Consider the following 18160-nt stretch of genomic DNA (forward strand, 5'->3'; position numbering starts at 1 on the left):
GAAAGCTTCTCTTTTCCCTGACTTAATGGCTTGAGTTAGGATCGCTTGCCTCTTTCGAAGCTCTATACAATCGTTCATTTGCCTGGATTTTTCAGCTTTGCTTCTGGCTTTATTTCTGGCAGCTTTAAATTTAGATAGAGTTGGGGACCAGAAAGTCTTGTACCCATTAATTTGACCTCGCGGTATGCACCCTTTTGTACATTTAAGTATGGCCTCACTTACTTTCTTTGCTGCTTCTTCTGGTTCTGGTAATGTTGTTAAGTCAGGACTTCATTTGTGCATTCCCTGTACTTTTTACAATCCGTCTTTTTAAAATTCCAGCGCGGAGCGCGATTTTGGGTTTTTTTGTCCTTTTCCAGTTTGCATGTCACTAGCAGAGCGCGGTGACCACAGCTTGCTGCGTCATCCAGGAGGGTTACACTGGTCTTGCCTGTAGTGTGTGGGTGCGTTACGACAAGATCCGGCCTTGATTGACTTCCTCTAAACGATAAGAACGTAGGTGGGGCATTCAATACATCGAGATAGTTGATATCCAGAAAGTCCTCGAGGTGTTTCCCAACGTTGGTGGTTCTAGAGTAGCCCCATCTCGTGGATGGACTATTGAAATCTCCAATTATGATGGTACTTGGCTGGATTTGTTGCTCTACCATTTCCAATGCAGGTATATTATGATTTTCTCTAGTAATCCTTCCAAAAGACACGACATAAATGGTGAATACCTTTTACACCAACTTCAAGGAGGGTAATTTATACAGGTACATACCTGGAATTATTATATGGACAGTTCACTCTTGTTAGAGTATAGTTCGCTCAAATATGAGCTCTTTTAATCCATTTCACGCGGTAAATTAGTCCGCTTTTCCTTTAGGTCTTAGTTCATAGGTTGTGATGTTTTTTTCTCGCTCAAATATGAGCTCTTTTAATCCATTTCACGCGGTAAATTAGTCCGCTTTTCCTTTAGGTCTTAGTTCATAGGTTGTGATGTTTTTTTGCCCTCTCTACTATCTTCTTCCACTCTCTCCGGTCCTGAATCTTTTCTCTCCAGTTTGCAATTTCCATCTTTGATATATCGTCTAGCAGTTGATCTTCCCATCTAATTTTTGGTCTTCCTCTTGGTCTATTTTTTACTGGTTTCCAGTTCATTATCTTCCTGATCAGTTCTTTTACCCCTCTTCTTTGTGTGTGCCCAAAGCATCTGAGGCTTTGTGCTTTAATGAATTTTACTATATCTTCTCCTTTATTTATATTTATTATTTCATGGTTCATCAGCTTTAAATATTCCCCTGTTTCTGTCTTTACTGGGCCATGTATCCTTATAATTTTTCTCTCAATTATTTTTAACTTTTCTTCGTCTTTTTTCGTAAGGCACATTACTTCTGCTCCATAGGCTATCACTGATCTGATTGCTGCTGTGTATATTTTTGATTTTGTTTTTTTTGCTCAGGTTTTGTCCTTGAGTAGTTGGTGATATTTCCAATATACTCTATTACCTGCTTTAATTCTGTCGTTTATCTCTATACTCCTTCCGTTTTTGCCGTCCACCATCACCCCCAGGTATTTGAAGCAATCTACTCTCTGGAATGTATTTTCACCTATCTTTATTTCTGCTATTCTGTTTACATTGTCTCGTGTGCTTATAAGAAATTTTGTTTTATTCTGATTGATTATTAGTCCTCTCGTCTTTGCTTCTCTTACCAGGGTTAAAAGTGCCTCTTCTAGTCTTTTTTTATCTCGTGCTACCAGTCCCAGTTCATCTGCATATCCTATGATCTGTGTTGAGCTTTGAATAATTGTCTTTTTCAGCTCTGTGTCCCTAATTACTCCTTCTAGAGCGATATTAAATAGTGTCGTTTGTCGTTGACAGACTGTCTCCTTGTCTTACTTCAAGTTCTATTTTGATGTCATTTGTATCGCCCTCATTTGTTTTAACTTTTGCTGTATTGCATCTATTGTTGATCTTCCTTTGATCTATTGTTCTAAAACCCTGTTGATATGGTCCTATAATTTTTTCTGTGTATTGATTTAGTCGGTTTCTTATAATTGTGGTCAATATCTTATACGTTGTATTTAGTAGCATAATTGGTCTGTAGTTGCAGCACTTAGTTGGATCTCCTTTCTTAAAGATTGGTGCGATGTGTCCGTTTTTCCATTCTATGGGCATGCTTTCGTCCTTCCAAATTGTAACCATTAACTTATGCATTCGCTTCGTGAGCTCCTCTCCGCCGTTGATGATCAGTTCGTTGTTGATTTCATCTGGCCCTGGCGTTTTGTTTACTTTTAGTTGTTTTAATACCTCCATGAATTCCTAATAAGTAGGTGCGACTTCCTCTTCATCTCTGTTATCTCTTATATCCTCATCCTCTGAATATGCCTTATTGTCGTTTTTGTATAGGTCCGTGAAATGTTTTTCCCAATCTTTTTTGTTTATTTTTGTGACAGATTTTTTGGTACTGTGTTGTTGTTGTATCTATTCGAACAATTTCTTGCTGTCTTTATTATTCGTTTCTAATTCTTGCATTTGTTCAGAGATCTATGTGTTCTTCTTTCTTCTATAGAGTTTCAATGCTTCTTGTTTTTCTTTTCTATATTGGTCCAGTTGTTCCTGTTCGGCACTTTGTAGCCATTTGTTTCTTGCGAGGTGCTTCAGTTGACTTTTTTGGTGATATTCCTCATCAAACCATTCTTTCGATTCTTTGTTTTTTTGGAATCCTATTATTTGTTCTGCTGTCTCTATTATGCTGTTCTTTATGTTTTTCCATTCTCCTTCTATTTCTTTGTGCTCGTACTGACCCAATTTCTGTTCCAGTTGTTCTGTATATTGTTGCTTTGTTTCTTGCGTTTTCAGATTGGCTATATTCCATTTCCTCCTTTTTCCTTTCTTATGATTATTTGCTTTGATTATTTTCATCTTAAGTTTTGCTATCAACAATATGTGGTCAGTGCCTCCATTTGCCACTCTATATGACCTTACGTCTTGTACTATTTGTGTCCACTTTTTCGAAATTAGAGTATGATTTATTTGGTTTCCATCCATTCTTCCTGGTATCATCCATGTTATTTTGTTTTCTTTTTTATGTTTATGCCCAGTACTAACTATATATGTATTTGTTGCTGCTGCTAGGTTGCAGATTTCTCCTCCATTATCATTCGTAGTTTCATGAATTTCTTTGCCAGCTACATTACGATTATAGTCCTCCTTTCCGATCTTTGCATTGAAATCACCCAATATTATTAATATGTCATTCCTCGGAATATTTTCACAGGTTTCTTCCAGGATGTCTTAGAATTCTGTTTTATCCTTCTTTCTTACATCGTATTTTCTGTACGGCTAGGATTTCTAGTTGGTATTTTTTCATTTCAAGAGCTATTTCTTGCATCTTACCTGATGCCAGCATGGTTCTAATATTCCAAGAGCCCATTCTAATGGGTTTTGTTCTTTTCTTCTTATTGAGATTCTTTCTTTATTTTGTGTGCGTTATTTTGTTTTCGTTAACCGTTTGCATTTCCGAGTCTTTTTTTGCCATGTCAATATCATATTTCAGCCGCTGTTCTTCGTTTATTAGTTTTTTGAATTTTCTATCAGCTGTTCTCTCTCTTCGTCCCATATCTAGATTTTGCCATTCACTAGTAATTTCTTGTAGCCGATTTTCGTTTGCTTACCTTTGCTTCTTTCGTCCTTTGCTATTTTAGTTATTTCCTTTTGTATTTCTTTTTCTTTCGATGTCCAATCGTTGTTTATGGTAGGGGAGCAAAGTATGCTAAATGTGCAGTCACTCGAGCGCTTTGGGGACCTATTGGGTTGTGTATATTAGGTCCTAAAACCAAAAAAAGTTAAGTAAAATTTTCCATTTTAGCGAGCGCTTGCCATTTTTTAATTTAATTTTCCATTTCCATTAATCGTTTTTTTTAATATAGCGCCATCTATCCATAATTCGAAAAAATAGTTCGAATAAAAGTTGCTTATTTTTATGCAGATAATTCAAATCTGCAATAAAAAATGGGGCTCCCATTTAAGATTTTAAAGTAATCCCCCACCCCACCTCCGTGGGGGTCGCGTTTGGTACCATTCGATATATTTTTCAAAAATATTAAATAAGTGTATTTTGCAGTTTTTCGATCTGATGTTTATTTTGCTAAATATCGCGGGATTTGTATTTAAAATTTAAAATTTACCCCCCACCCCTCTCTGCGAGGGGTCGTGTTTGGTATCTATCGATAGATTTTTGAAAAATATTGAACGTGTAGTTTTTAGTTTTTCGATCTGACGTTTATTTCGCGAAATATTCGCCTTTTTCTTGTGAAACTTTTTGACTCACCAATTCCCTTACGCCCTGCTCAAATCGTCAGATTTTTTAAATATATACTGTTTTGCATGTACTTAACTTACCTTATCTTAATCTGACAATTTCGAGTATTTTTAAGGATTGATTTTTTTTTTCGGGCCCCCCTAAACGAACTCCCCTGTGTTAAGAGCCAATATATGGCAGAGGTACATCTGCAGGGTACCACGTTTCTCCCCATATGATAATCTGACGCGCTCGAGTAACTGCAAAAATCCCCGCTTGGGCTCCCCTAATATTATATAGATACGATATTTATGCTGTTTTAGTTTACGTTTCTTGTTTAGGATTTCCATTTTATCCGTGAGGGCTTCTATTTCTATTGCGCATACTGTTTCTCCTATTTTTTTTTGCACTTCTTAGTTTTATTTGTATTTGCAACTCTTGGGCTCTGAAATTTTCCATTTCTTCTTTTAATTTCTTATAATCATTTGTTTCTACTTTCAACCCAGTTACGATCAAGCTTTTCTTTTTGCTAAATTTCTCCAGTTGCTCCATTCATTCATGTTTTACTTCTTTTTTTAGTTTTTGTTTCTCTGCTTTTACACCCATTAACTCTTTATTGGTTTGTTGTTATTCTTTCCTTATTTGTTTTATTTCCTGAAGCATTTCATCGTTTTTATTCATTAGCTCTTTCATTATTGTAATCATAACATTTTCCATGTCTTCCTTGTTTTCGTTGCCTGCTTTGCTTGGTGACCGTTTTTTAATTTTACTTCTATTAAAACAATCATCCAAGTTTTCTCTTTTGCGTTTCGTTTCATCATCGGTTTCACTTCCTGTGACATTTTTTCCATTTTCTAGGAGTGCAGCGCTAAATACCTGGAATACCGATATTAGATTATCAACAATACTTAAAAAATGAAAGTTACCAATTCACCGGTAGTTAATGCGTTATTTAAAAATTACCTGCGCACCAGAGTTGCCAGTTGGTCTGTAATTAGGATGGGGATTAAAATAGATACGAATTCACCGGGACCCGGAAATATGCACACCCTGATATTCTAGTTACGTAAGCTCGTCCGATTGGCGCATGACGTTAACAACAGAGTAAAGCATAGTCCCGTCTATGCGTTCGTAATACGAACTCGAATGAAATTTGAGAATAATACAAATGAATTAATTATGACTAAAAGAAACTAAGTGATTTTTATAGTTTAGAGGAAAATTATTAAACTATTTACTTTTATTTAAATTGATTTTCAGTTATTTGTAAAGTTCCCAGTTTCTTGATTATATTGGTATCCGGAAAATAAAAATATTCATATAATCGATATCTACTAAAATTATTATATTTCGTTAGTTGGCAAAAATTGATTAGTGGCCTACATATTAGTAAATATAATTTTTACCAAGGGGAAGAAAAGCCCCAAAATAAAACCATAAATTTAATGGATTGATGAAAAAACAAAATTTTTTACTTTTTAAATAATGTATTTCATCAGATTTAAGTAAGAGGCTTGGAAAAGACAAAAATAAGTTTTACAGTTTTCATGCCATGCACTTTATTTAAATTTTGTGCATGTGAAATAGACGTACATACAGCAACTATGTAGCAGTTTTCATAATTTTTCTTTTACGCAATGTCAGGTTGTTAAGAGACTTGTTTAATTCTTTAATTCGGAAGTACATCCGAGACCTAAAAAATAACTTGTTCGCTTTGTTAGAACAGTCTACAGTTACACTTTTGGACATAAGGTTTTCTAAATAATTTTTAGTTACCAAAATGGAATCACCATTCATGTGGAAGGAAAAATTTTCTCCAGTTACTTAATATATGACAAGAGAGTGTCTGATGGTTTACATAAACCACACTTACTCAAATGATCAACCCACGTGTACGTTGAAACATCTTCGGATTGAATACTGGAGTCCTTCAATTTATGGCAGATATAACCAGCCAAATTCTCCAAACCATCATACTCGAGGTCACTAATGTTTTTTCATTCTAACTCTCATTGAAAACTTGAAAATCCACAACTGTTTCGTTGTTAGAATCCAGCCTTTGGATCAATTGTCCAGAAATTGGTAAATTTGGGATGTCGTCTGTTTAAACGTTCGAAAATTCGTTCCGTTGTCTCTCCTACCCGTATATAACTTTTATAAAATAAAATAAAGCTTTTTGTTAACACTTTAAAAAAATTTTAATGGGTTTTCCCCGAAAAGAGCTTCATTTTTTGGTACTATGTATCACGTTAAAATATTTGATTTGGAATTTGAAGGATAAGATCGTCTTTTTTATGAGCTACAAATTTACTTTTACTGGTTCTATAGACTAAGAATATACCATGTTTTCGTTTTTTTTATATGCTACATTTTTTCCAAGAATATTTTTTCGATATAATACTTACTTTTTGAGTATTTGTGTTTTTTTTTGTTGAAAAGTAAATATTTTTAGTCGCAAGTGACTCTAGTACCTACTACTAAATTAACCTAGTACCTAAGTTAAAAAAACTCTATAGAAGAAAAGTTGCTTAAACTTAGTCAGATCTGTTTCCGGACTTATTTTAAACGTATATTTTTTCACCCTCCAAGTAAAAGCAATCAACGACACAAATTCAACTTTGAAGTGGGGGATGGGTAGAATCTAAATCCAAATTTTCATGCAATTAGGAGTTGACCCTGAAAATTATGTGTGTTTCTTTTTATCTTTTAAATAATTTTACTTAAAATCATTTTTTAACTATCAAATAATAATTACATATTGAGTTATTTTATTTTTTAAACTTTAATAATATTTATAAAAAATTTTACTTTCTTGTAATGTATCTTTAAAACAAGCAATCATTTAAATAATTATTTTGTAACAATTTGTATTATTTAAGAATATAATAATTACATTTTGGTTTCGTAGTAAGTGTTTTTTTAAGAATATTAATGTATAGTTTTAAAATATTGTATTGCAAATAATTATCATTATTAAATGGTTATTATTTGTCAAGTATTCTTTTTCTTTTTTCACACCCTTATGTATGTAATAAAACTAAGGGACTTTCTGAAAGGTCAATCGTAGACTTTAAAGACACAAAAGAAGCGATACTTAAAAGTTACGCCCATTATATATCTTTATATCGTGGGAAATATACAATACAACACGATCTCCAACCGCTCGACTAATACTCTTTAGAGCTGGCATCAGTGTGTGATCTCGCGTTGAACGGAAATATCTAAAATTTCGTATATAAGTCCTCCCCTTTACTTTTCAGCGACGGATCTCGTTTCGCTGTAAAGTTATCAGAAAAATTTAAGTACAAATATCTTTTCCCCTCTAAGTGTGCCATGATTAATATGTTAATTATAAAGATACTTATGAACAATATACTCCAATAATTAATTTCCTATTGGTGGATCTCGGGTTGTCCTCGATTTAGTCGGATCTCGCCTTGATATGAAGACGTATATATATATATATATATATATATATATATATATATATATATATATATATATATATATATATATGAATTTCACAAATTTTTTGGGTATTGAAGTTTAATCTTATGTATAGTAACCAACATTTTTTTATAATCTAAATTCTGGTAAGTTACTCATTACTATTAGTTCTTTGATACATATTCTAATGTTTTTTTTATCTTATTTTAGTGTAGACATTCTTGAAAAAGGAAATAAACATTTCCGAAAGCTCGAATATTAGACAATAGTATACTTTAAAGCCCCAATTTGACTTCAATACCCAAAAAATTTGTGAAATTCGTATTTTCAATCAAGTCAATCAAAATACTACTTATATATGTATATATATATTCCGCTTCCATACAAAGTCAGTCCAGTAATAGGTAAATGAATGAACAATGTCAGACCAGTGAAACAATGTCAGACCATATACGTGGCTCCGGATTGTTTCTCGCAGTTTTCTACATCAATTTGCATATTTTATTGACTATTGCGGAAGAAAATGAAAGAGTATGGCATTATCTACTGCAAATGATACCAACATGCCTATATTTGAGCCACATATAGTCAAAAAGTGCAAGGCAAAACTGAAGTCAAGTGGCTCCACATTGTACGAAGGATTGTTTTGTTAGTTCCAACTAATTCCGCCTAAAATTATATACAAGCGCTGTTGCATCTATTTGTATATATGTCTTAAAATTAGCAATTCCGAACCAACAGAAGTGGCAACAGCGTTGGTTATAACTATCAATACAGTATATCGTTTCGTGTCACCTCAGGTAAAAAGAGGATATTATATTGAAACGGTGGACCCGAGGGAGTGACACAATACAATGATAAATTTGTCGTTCTTAAATTTAAATGGATTCTGGTTATTTGGAATACATAACAGATTTTTATAAAAAGTATATTTATTGTAAATTATAGTAGAAAGAACAATATTTTTTAATTGAGTTCCAAATTTTAAAGAGAACAAAATTAACAAACTAATGTAGAGATATTTTGAGATATTTTTATTTTGTTTTATAATGTCGTATAAGGTATATTTTCTTTTGTTTTTTGTCACTTTTTTACAGACAAATTGGCTGTCTTAATTTTAACGTAGATTATAGTTTGGAAAAGTAATTAATTCTTGTAAAATGTTGAGAATGTGGCGATACAATGCTCTCGTCTCTTGTCATGTCCGACCGATCTTTGTGACTTTATTATTTTAACTATATCTGGTTAGTCATATAAGTGCTGGTAGGTTCCCACTTTGTACAGTTCTCTGGTGTCATCTTTAACTGCTCCATATATTCCTGTAAGAATTCTTCTTTCTGTGATTTTTAAGCAGTTCTCGTATTGTTTTGTCATTGTCCATGTTTCACAGGCATACGTCATTATAGGCCCGAACGGTAGATTCTTATTTTGTACAGCTGGATACATTTTTGGATTTTATTATTTTTTGTAACGCAAACCAGCAACGATTTGCACTTTGTATCTTGTCTTTAATATCTGTTTATGAGTAATGATGTTGACAGAGCTGATCGTAGCTCCCAAATGTTTAAACTAATGAACCCTTTTAAAGTTGTACTGGTCCATTGTAACGTTTTACTCTAATATTCTGTCTCACTGTTCCGTTCGTATTATAGCCATAAATTTTGTATTATTCTTATTTATTCGAAGGCCTATTTGTTTTGCGGTATTTTACAGTCTAATAAAGTCTTCCTTGATACCTATCGTTGTATTTTCTACTATCGGCCAAAACCAGTATAGTGTGAAGCCCTTGTGTTATAATATGTAATGTGAAGATAGTGTAATATTATGCGAGGAGTGTTTCTGTGCTCGTTTTGTACACAATACTCTCCAATACGGCATTTGCTCTAACCCTTCAACGCCCAACCTTTTTTTAGGTTCCATGTATGCCCACGGGTGGGTAAAAAATGTTCACCTCGAAAATAGCTAATATATTTATTGAGAGTTGTTGCAAATGGATTAAACTTAAGAATCTTATGTTATGCTTAATTAACACACCATCTTCTAAAATATTAATATAAACAATTTACAAACCTTACAAGAAAATTACAATGTACATCAAAATTAAAATACGAGTAAAAGCCAGTAATTCAGATTTGTCGATTTTCTCCACATTCTTCTTTTCAGCCTCCCCATTGGAGGATAATTATGTCGATTATGTAATTATACGTAGATAATTATATGGATTATGTTCCTTCTTCTTCTTTTAGTGCCTATTCGTTTCGAATATTGGCGATCATTCTGGCTATAATTATTTTATTAACTGATGCTTTAAATAGATTAGTTGTTGTTGTGGAGAACCATTTCCTCAGGTTCTTTAACCATGATATTCTTCTTCTCCCAATTCCTCGCTTTCCGAATACTTTACCTTGAAGGATTACCTTCAGTAATCTGTATTTGGTGCCCTTTCTCATTATGTGTCCGAGATATTCTAACTTTCTCCTTTTAATGGTATACATCAACTCTCTTTCTTTGCCCACTCTTCGTAATACGGTCTCGTTGGTTATTTTGTCAGTCCATGATATCCTTAGGATTCGCCTGTATAGCCACATCTCGAAGGCTTCAAGTTTTATGTTCCTACCAACGAGAAATTATATAGAGACCTTTAGTAGCAAGTTTTATCAAGGGTGTATTTTTTGTGCCCACCCATATTTAACTCAAGATATTACTTTTACTTTCAAAAATGTCGGTAAAACCAAATTAACATTCGATAAAGGGCTGTCTTTTTAAAAATAATAATCTAAAATAAATAATCTAATAATGACTAAGAATCAGAGAGGTGTTATTTGCTTTTAATGTGTTAGCTCAAAGATGTATATATATGAATGTGGATGTGCATGTTTGTTACGTTGATTTTGAGAAAGCATTTGAAAAAGTAAGACATGAACAATTAGTACAAATTATAAAGACAAAAAACATAGACCAAAGGGACTTCCGAATAGTAACAAACCTTTACAGGAATCAAAGAGCATAAATTGTAATAGATACAAACCCGGTCCAGAAATTGAAATCAGGAGAGAAGTTAAGCAGGGATGTGTTATGTCTCCATTACTCTTTAATGTATATAGTGAAGCCATTTTTGAAAAAGCATTACTTTCTCATAGTGAAGGAATAATACCAAACGGGAGATCTATTAACAACATAAGATATGCAGATGATACTGTAATTATCATATCAAGCTCTGCTGAACAACTCCAACTACTACTAAACAAAACAAACAGTTTCTGTGAAGAAAATGGACTAAAAATGAATACAAAAAAGACAAAATACATGATACTAACTAAGAAAACATACAACCAAACATTCATTTGGGATATGCACCGATAGAAATGGTCGATACATACAAATACCTAGGAACCTGGATTTTATAGAATAATGACAAAACAACAAACAACAGAAATAAGGACCAGGATAGAAATAGCAAGAAGTGCGTTTGTAAAAATGAAAACAGTTTTCTGCAACAAAGACCTTGGATTGGAACTGAGAGTAGGAGCTTTGAGATGCTACGTGTTCTCGATACAGCAATATGGACTTGAAAGTTGAACATTAAAGCAAGAACATATAAATAAGCTACAGTCATTTGAAATGTGGTGTTACAGAAGGATGCCTAGAATAGCATGGACACGGAAGAAAACGAACACGGAAGTATTGCGAGAATTTGACAAATAATGCGAAATAATGTACACAATAAAAATAAGAAATTTATAATATCTGGGACACGTAATGAAGAGACAGCGATATGAAATGCTAAGACTGATATTACAGGAAAAGATAAGAGGCAGAATGAGTATTGGAAGAACGAAAGTGTCATGGTTGAAGAATTTTTAAGGAACTGGTTTAAATGCAGTTCTGTAGAACTCTTCAGCGCAGCGGTAGATAGAGTAAAGAGAATGATGATGATATCAAAACCACCGCACCGATTGGTAGACGGCACTTAAAGAAGAAGAAGCAAAATCGCAGAATAAAGTTAAAACATTTAAAAGTACCTTTTGACGATAATGGGAGATATTTATTGGACAAAACTATATTTAGTCACATTATATTAAATTTTTTAGTTATTGAATGACATATTCAGATATTCATGGTTGTATTTTATGTATTCTTATACTAACATTATTTAACATAAGAAATGCTGAACTTTTGTTTATTATTCCAATTGTAAAAACAAACTATTTAGGTACAAAATAACACAATATGTATAATAATTCCAACTATGAAATTATTAAAGGACTAAACTAAAGGAAGTGATTCATAGGATAGGTACCGATATTTTTTATGGCTAAGTCGGGATCGTAAACATGGGTAATAATACCTATTGTAAAATTTTAAGTGAATGCAGTCCGACAAATCCCATTGTGAAAATGTGAATAAGCAAAAACTGTAGGTAGGAGGTACATATCTTATTTACAATTCACAAAAATTTATTGAAACAGTTATTCTTACGTTTCATAATTTCCGAGATGTTTAAATATCCACAATGTTAGACTTTCTTGTATTTGTTTATATTTAAATAAATTTTTAGGCCTTGGATCCCGCGTGCCAAAAAAAAGTTGATTAATAACATGCTGAACATTTGTTAATAGCTTAACGGTGTTTAGTCGGACAAACCTTGATGTATGGGAACACTGGAACAGGGGAAGTTTTAATTGTGGAACTTATCATCCTGACAAGTTTATGATTGTGAAAACTAGCAGGGTGTTTTTTAAGTTTATTTAGTAGGTAGCAAACTTTACATAATATATGAAAAAAAATTTTCCCTCAACCTTTACCGAAAGTATACTTTTTCTGACCTGATTGTAGGGAGCAAAGTCGTACTTTTCCTGCAAAAAGTAAGAAAACCATGTATTTAAACGAATATAGATGTATGCTTCACAAAATCAGTATGGTACATTCCATGTCAAATCACTCAGGCAAAAAATTTTGGATCTCCGATTTGTCTGAAAATTGGTATATAGCTTCTGCGGGACGTAAACATAAGATATTTAAGGTCAAAAAATCTTCTTCTTCTTTTTTCTCAAAATGTTATTTTATGCGATTTTACAGTGATTTGGTGTTTATTTAAACAAATTTGCATTTTCTGTCGTAAAGTATCAATGAAAAACATAATATTTTAATAGAAAGGACTCAAAAATGTCATTATATGGCATTATAACAAGTTATTTTGAATCAAAACAAGTTTTTGATCAAATTTTATAGTGTAAAAAACGTTAAAATACCGGTTTTTACATTTTCCTCCATTCCCAAAATACATCATCATCGATTTGGCTGAAAATTTGCCCACGGATAGCCAAAAAGATAGGACTTTAAGTGGTTAGAAGGATTTGAATTATATTACAATACCAAAAAAGTTACATGCAGTAATATCAGATTCAAAAGTATATATTAGTCCAGTCGGGATAGCATTTGATCTTGAATGCCGAGCTGCCCAAAATTTTATTTTTCTGATCTTTAGGGGAGTCAATAGTAGCCTAAATTTAAATCACGAATGAATTCTTCTGTTACGTTAGCCGCCATCTTGATTTTAAAGGAGAACCTGTTTTGCTCAATATCTCCGCCATTTTTAACTTTTCGACAAAAATGGGAGGACCTGAAATTGTTCCAAATAAATCGTATTTACAATTATTACAATTTCTTTTTAACAATTTTTGTCGTGAGGTTGATATTTTTGAGTTAATTGTACTTACAGTAGAAGCCTATATTTTTGACTATAATATTGCATGTGACTTTTTTGGTATTGTAATATAATTCAAATCCTTCTCATCACTTAAAGTTTCATGCTTTGTCTATCTGTTGGCAAATTTTCAGCCAAATCGATTATGATGTATTTTGGGAATGGATAAAAATGTAAAAAACGGTATTTTAACGTTTTCTACGCTATAAAATTTGATCAAAAGCTTGTTTTGAATCAAAGTAACTTGTTATAATGCCATATAATGACATTTTTGAGTCCCTTCTATTAAAATATTATGTTTTCCATTGATACTTTACGATAAAAAATGCAAATTTGTATAAATTAACACCAAATCACTGTAAAATCGCATAAAATAACATTTTGAGAAAAAAAGAAGAAGATTTTTTGACCTTAAATATCTTATTTTTACGTCCCGCAGAAGCCATATACCAATTTTCAGACAAATCGGAGTTCCAAAATTTTTTTTGCTCCAAAATTGAGTGATTTGAAATGGAATGACCCGTATATAAAAGTAAAATGATTTAAATCTCGTAACTCGAACAAGTTCTAATTTAAATCTCGTAACTTCTACTTCCCATTTCAACTAAGTACGTTGTATTTAAAATTTCTAGGCGTGAAATTTGTAGACGAGACTGTGAAGTTGATTTTGTAGACGAAAACGGCCAAATGTAAAATGATTTAAAAGTCTGCACTTTTTACGCGTTTTAATATTACGGCAACACTGCCTGGCTCGAAAATTACCGTATGGATACCTATTGGAGTATAAAGATGGACTGGGTTTGTATGAATCTGCTATCGGCTCAGGATTGTTAGAAATTTTTAGGTGATATATTTTTTTTCTACAAATCTTTTATTTGCAAACTATGTCAAGTATATATTTCATAATTCATTACGTCACATATCACCTATGTTTAAATTTGAAAGATATACTCCTCTAACTCTATCAGAAATACGTCTTCATATCAAGGCGAGATCCGACTAAATCGAGGACAACCCGAGATCCACCATTAGGAAATTAATTATTGGAGTATATTGTTCATAACTATCTTTATAATTAACACATTAATCATGGCACACTTAGAGGGGAAAAGATTTTTGTACTTAAATTTTTCTGATAAATTTACAGCGAAACGAGATCCGTAGCTAAAAAGTAAAGGGGAGGACTTATATACGAAATTTTAGATATTTATCGATCAACGCGAGATCACACACTGATGCCAGCTCTAAAGAGTATTAGTCGAGCGATTAGAGCTCGTGTTGCATTGTATATTTCCCACGATATACAAATATATAGTGGGCGGAGTCAATGACGGCAGCAACAGCTTTGTCTCGAATTCTTTATGTAACTTTTAAGTATCTCTTCTTTTGTGTCTTTAACGTCTACCGTGGTTTTCTTTAAATATTTTGAATTTATTGTGTATAAACCATATCTGCTACCCTCTTTAACTATAACTATTTAGATTTACCTTTCAGAAAGTCCCTTAGATTTGTTACATACATAAGGGTGTGAAAAAAGAAAAAGAATACTTCACAAATAATAACCATTTAATAATGATAATTATTTGCAATACAATATTTTAAAACTATACATTAATATTCTTAAAAAACACTTACTACAAAACCAAAATGTAATTATTATATTCTTAAATAATACAAATTGTTACAAAATAATTATTTAAATAATTGCTTGTTTTAAAAATACATTACAAAAAAGTAAAAATTTTTATAATTATTATTAAAATTTAAAAAATAAAATAACTCAAGATGTAATTAAGTAAAATGATTTAAAAGATAAAAAGAAACACACGTAATTTTCAGGGTCAACTCCTAATTGCATGAAAATTTGGATTTAGGTTCTACCCATCCCCCACTTCAAAGTTGAATTTGTGCCGTTGATTGCTTTTACTTAGAGGTGAAAAAATATACGTTTAAAATAAGTCCGGAAACAGATCTGACTAACTTTAAGCAACTTTTGTTCTATAGAGTTTTTTTAACTTAGGTACTAGGTTAATTCAGTAGTAGGTACTAGAGTAACTTGCGACTAAAAATGTTTTCTTTTCAACAAAAAAAAAACACGTTTTTCGGTGGTTTTTCGCAAACACTCAAAAAGTAAGTATTTTATCGAAAAAATATTCTTGGAAAAAATGTAGCATATAAAAAAACGAAAAAAAGGTATATTCTTAGTATATAGAACCAGTAAAAGTAAATTTGTAGCTCATAAAAAAGACGATCTTATCCTTCAAATTCCAAATCAAATATTTTAACTTGATACATAGTACCAAAAAATGAAGCTCTTTTCGGGGAAAAACCCATTAAAATTTTTTTAAAGTGTTTACAAAAAGCTTGATTATATTTTATAAAAGTTATATACGCGTAGAAAAGACAACGGAACGAATTTTCGAACGTTTAAACAGATGACATCCCAGATTTACCAATTTCTGGACAATTGATCCAAAGGCTGGATTCTATCAACGAAACAGTTGTGGATTTTCAAGTTTTCAATGAGAGTCAGAATGAAAAAACATTAGTGACCTCGAGTATAATGGTTTGGAGAATTTGGCTGGTTATATCTGCCATAAATTGAAGGACTACATTATTCAATCCGAAGATGTTTCAACGTACACGTGGGTTGATCATTTGAGTAAGTGTGGTTTATGTACACCATCAGACACTCTCTTGTCATATATTAAGTAACTGGAGACAATTTTTCCTTCCACATGAATGGTGATTCCATTTTGGTAACTAAAAATTATTTAGAAAACCTTATGTCCAAAAGTGTAACTGTAGACTGTTCTAACAAAGCGAACAAGTTATTTTTTAGGTCTCGGATGTACTTCCGAATTAAAGAATTAAACAAGTGTCTTAACAACCTGACATTGCGTAAAAGAAAAAATTATAAAAACTGCTACATAGTTGCTGTATGCACGTCTATTTCACATGCACAAAATTTGAATAAAGTGCATGGCATGAAAACTGTAAAACTTATTTTTGTCTTTTCCAAGCCTCTTACTTAAATCTGATGAAATACATTATTTAAAAAGTAAAAAATTTTGTTTTTTTATCAATCCATTAAATTTGTGGTTTTATTTTGGGGGCTTTTCTTCCCCTTGGTAAAAATTATATTTACTAATGTGTAGGCCACTAATCAATTTTTGCCAACTAACGAAATATAATAATTTTATTAGATATCGATCATATGAATATTTTTATTTTCCGGATACCAATATAATCACGAAACTTAGAACTTTACAAATAACTGAAAATCAATTTAAATAAAAGTAGATAGTTTAATAATTTTCCTCTAATCTATAAAAATCACTTAGTTTCTGTTAGTCATAATTCATTCATTTTTACTATTCTCAAATTTCATTCGCGTTCGTATTACGAACGCATAGACGGGATTATGCTTTACTCTGTTGCTGACGTCATGCGCCAATCGGAAGAGCTTACGTAACTAGAATATCAGGGTGTGCACATTTCCGGGTCCCGGTGAATTTGTATCTATTTTAATCCCCCATCCTAATTACAGGCCAACTGGTAACTCTGGTGCGCAGTTAATTTTTAGATAACCCATTAACTACAGGTGAATTGGTAACTTTCATTTTTTAAGTATTGCTGATAATCTAATATCGGTATTCCAGGTATTTCGCGCTGCACTCCTAGAAAATGGAAAAATGGCACAGGAAGTGAAACCGATGACGAAACGAAACGCAAAAGAGAAAACTTGGATGACTGTTTTAATAGAAGTAAAATTACAAAACGGTTACCAAGCAAAGCAGGCAACGAAAACAAGGAAGACATGGAAAATGTTATGATTACAATGATGAAAGAGCTAATGAATAAAAACGATGAAATGCTTTAGGAAATAAAACAAATAAGGAAAGAACAACAACAAACCAATAAAGAGTTAATGGATGTAAAATCAGAGAATCAAAAACTAACAAAAGACGTAAAACAGCTACATGAAAGAATGGAGCAACTGGAGAAATTTAGCAAAAAGAAAAGCTTGATCGTAACTGGGTTGAAAGTAGAAACAAATGATTATAAGAAATTAAAAGAAGAAATGGAAAATTTCATAGCCCAAGAGTTGCAAACACAAATAAAACTAAGAAGTGCAACAAAAATAGGAGAAACAGTATGCACAATAGAAACAGAAACCCTCAGGGATAAAGTGGAAATCCTAAACAAGAAACATAAACTACAACAGCATAAAGATCGTATCTATATAAACAACGATTGGACATCGAAAGAAAAAGAAATACAAAAGGAAATCACTAAAATAGCAAAGGACGAAAAAAGCAAAGGTAAGCAAACGAAATTCGGCTACAATAAATTAATAGTGAATGGCAAAATCTGGATATGGGACGAAGAGAGAGAACAGCTGATAGAAAATTCAAAAAACTAATAAACGACGAACATCGGCTGAAATTGACATGGCAAAAAAAGATTCGGCAATGCAAACGGTTAACGAAAACAAAATAACGCACACAAAATAAAGAAAGAATCTCGATAAGAAGAAAAGAACAAAACCCATTAGAATGGGATCTTGGAATATTAGAACCATGCTGACAGTAGGTAAGATGCAAGAAATACCTCTTGAAATGAAAAAATACCAACTAGAAATCCTAGCCCTACAGGAAATACGATGGAAGAAAGAAAGAAAAATTGAGAAGAAAAACTTTAGCATGTATTATTCGGG

The 18160-nt window shown here is 32.3% G+C and overlaps 2 protein-coding genes across 3 annotated transcripts in view; one reads left to right on the forward strand and one right to left on the reverse strand.

Annotated features, from left to right (window-relative positions):
• LOC114342606 (odorant receptor 2a-like) overlaps positions 1 to 18160 on the forward strand; it is a 212343-nt gene that overhangs the window by 129755 nt on the left and 64428 nt on the right. The window lies entirely within an intron of this gene.
• LOC126880829 (uncharacterized) lies at positions 258 to 650 on the reverse strand. Its single transcript, XM_050644894.1, has one exon. It carries the CDS (start codon positions 648 to 650, stop codon positions 258 to 260), a length of 393 nt encoding a protein of 130 aa, XP_050500851.1.

This window comes from Diabrotica virgifera, chromosome 2, assembly GCF_917563875.1.
Source record: "Diabrotica virgifera virgifera chromosome 2, PGI_DIABVI_V3a".
NCBI classification, from domain to species: Eukaryota; Metazoa; Arthropoda; class Insecta; order Coleoptera; family Chrysomelidae; genus Diabrotica; species Diabrotica virgifera.

Coding starts and splice junctions, on each gene's coding strand:
- LOC126880829 (XM_050644894.1), bottom strand. CDS start 650: ATGGTAGAGCAACAAATCCAGCCAAGTACCATCATAATTGGAGATTTC.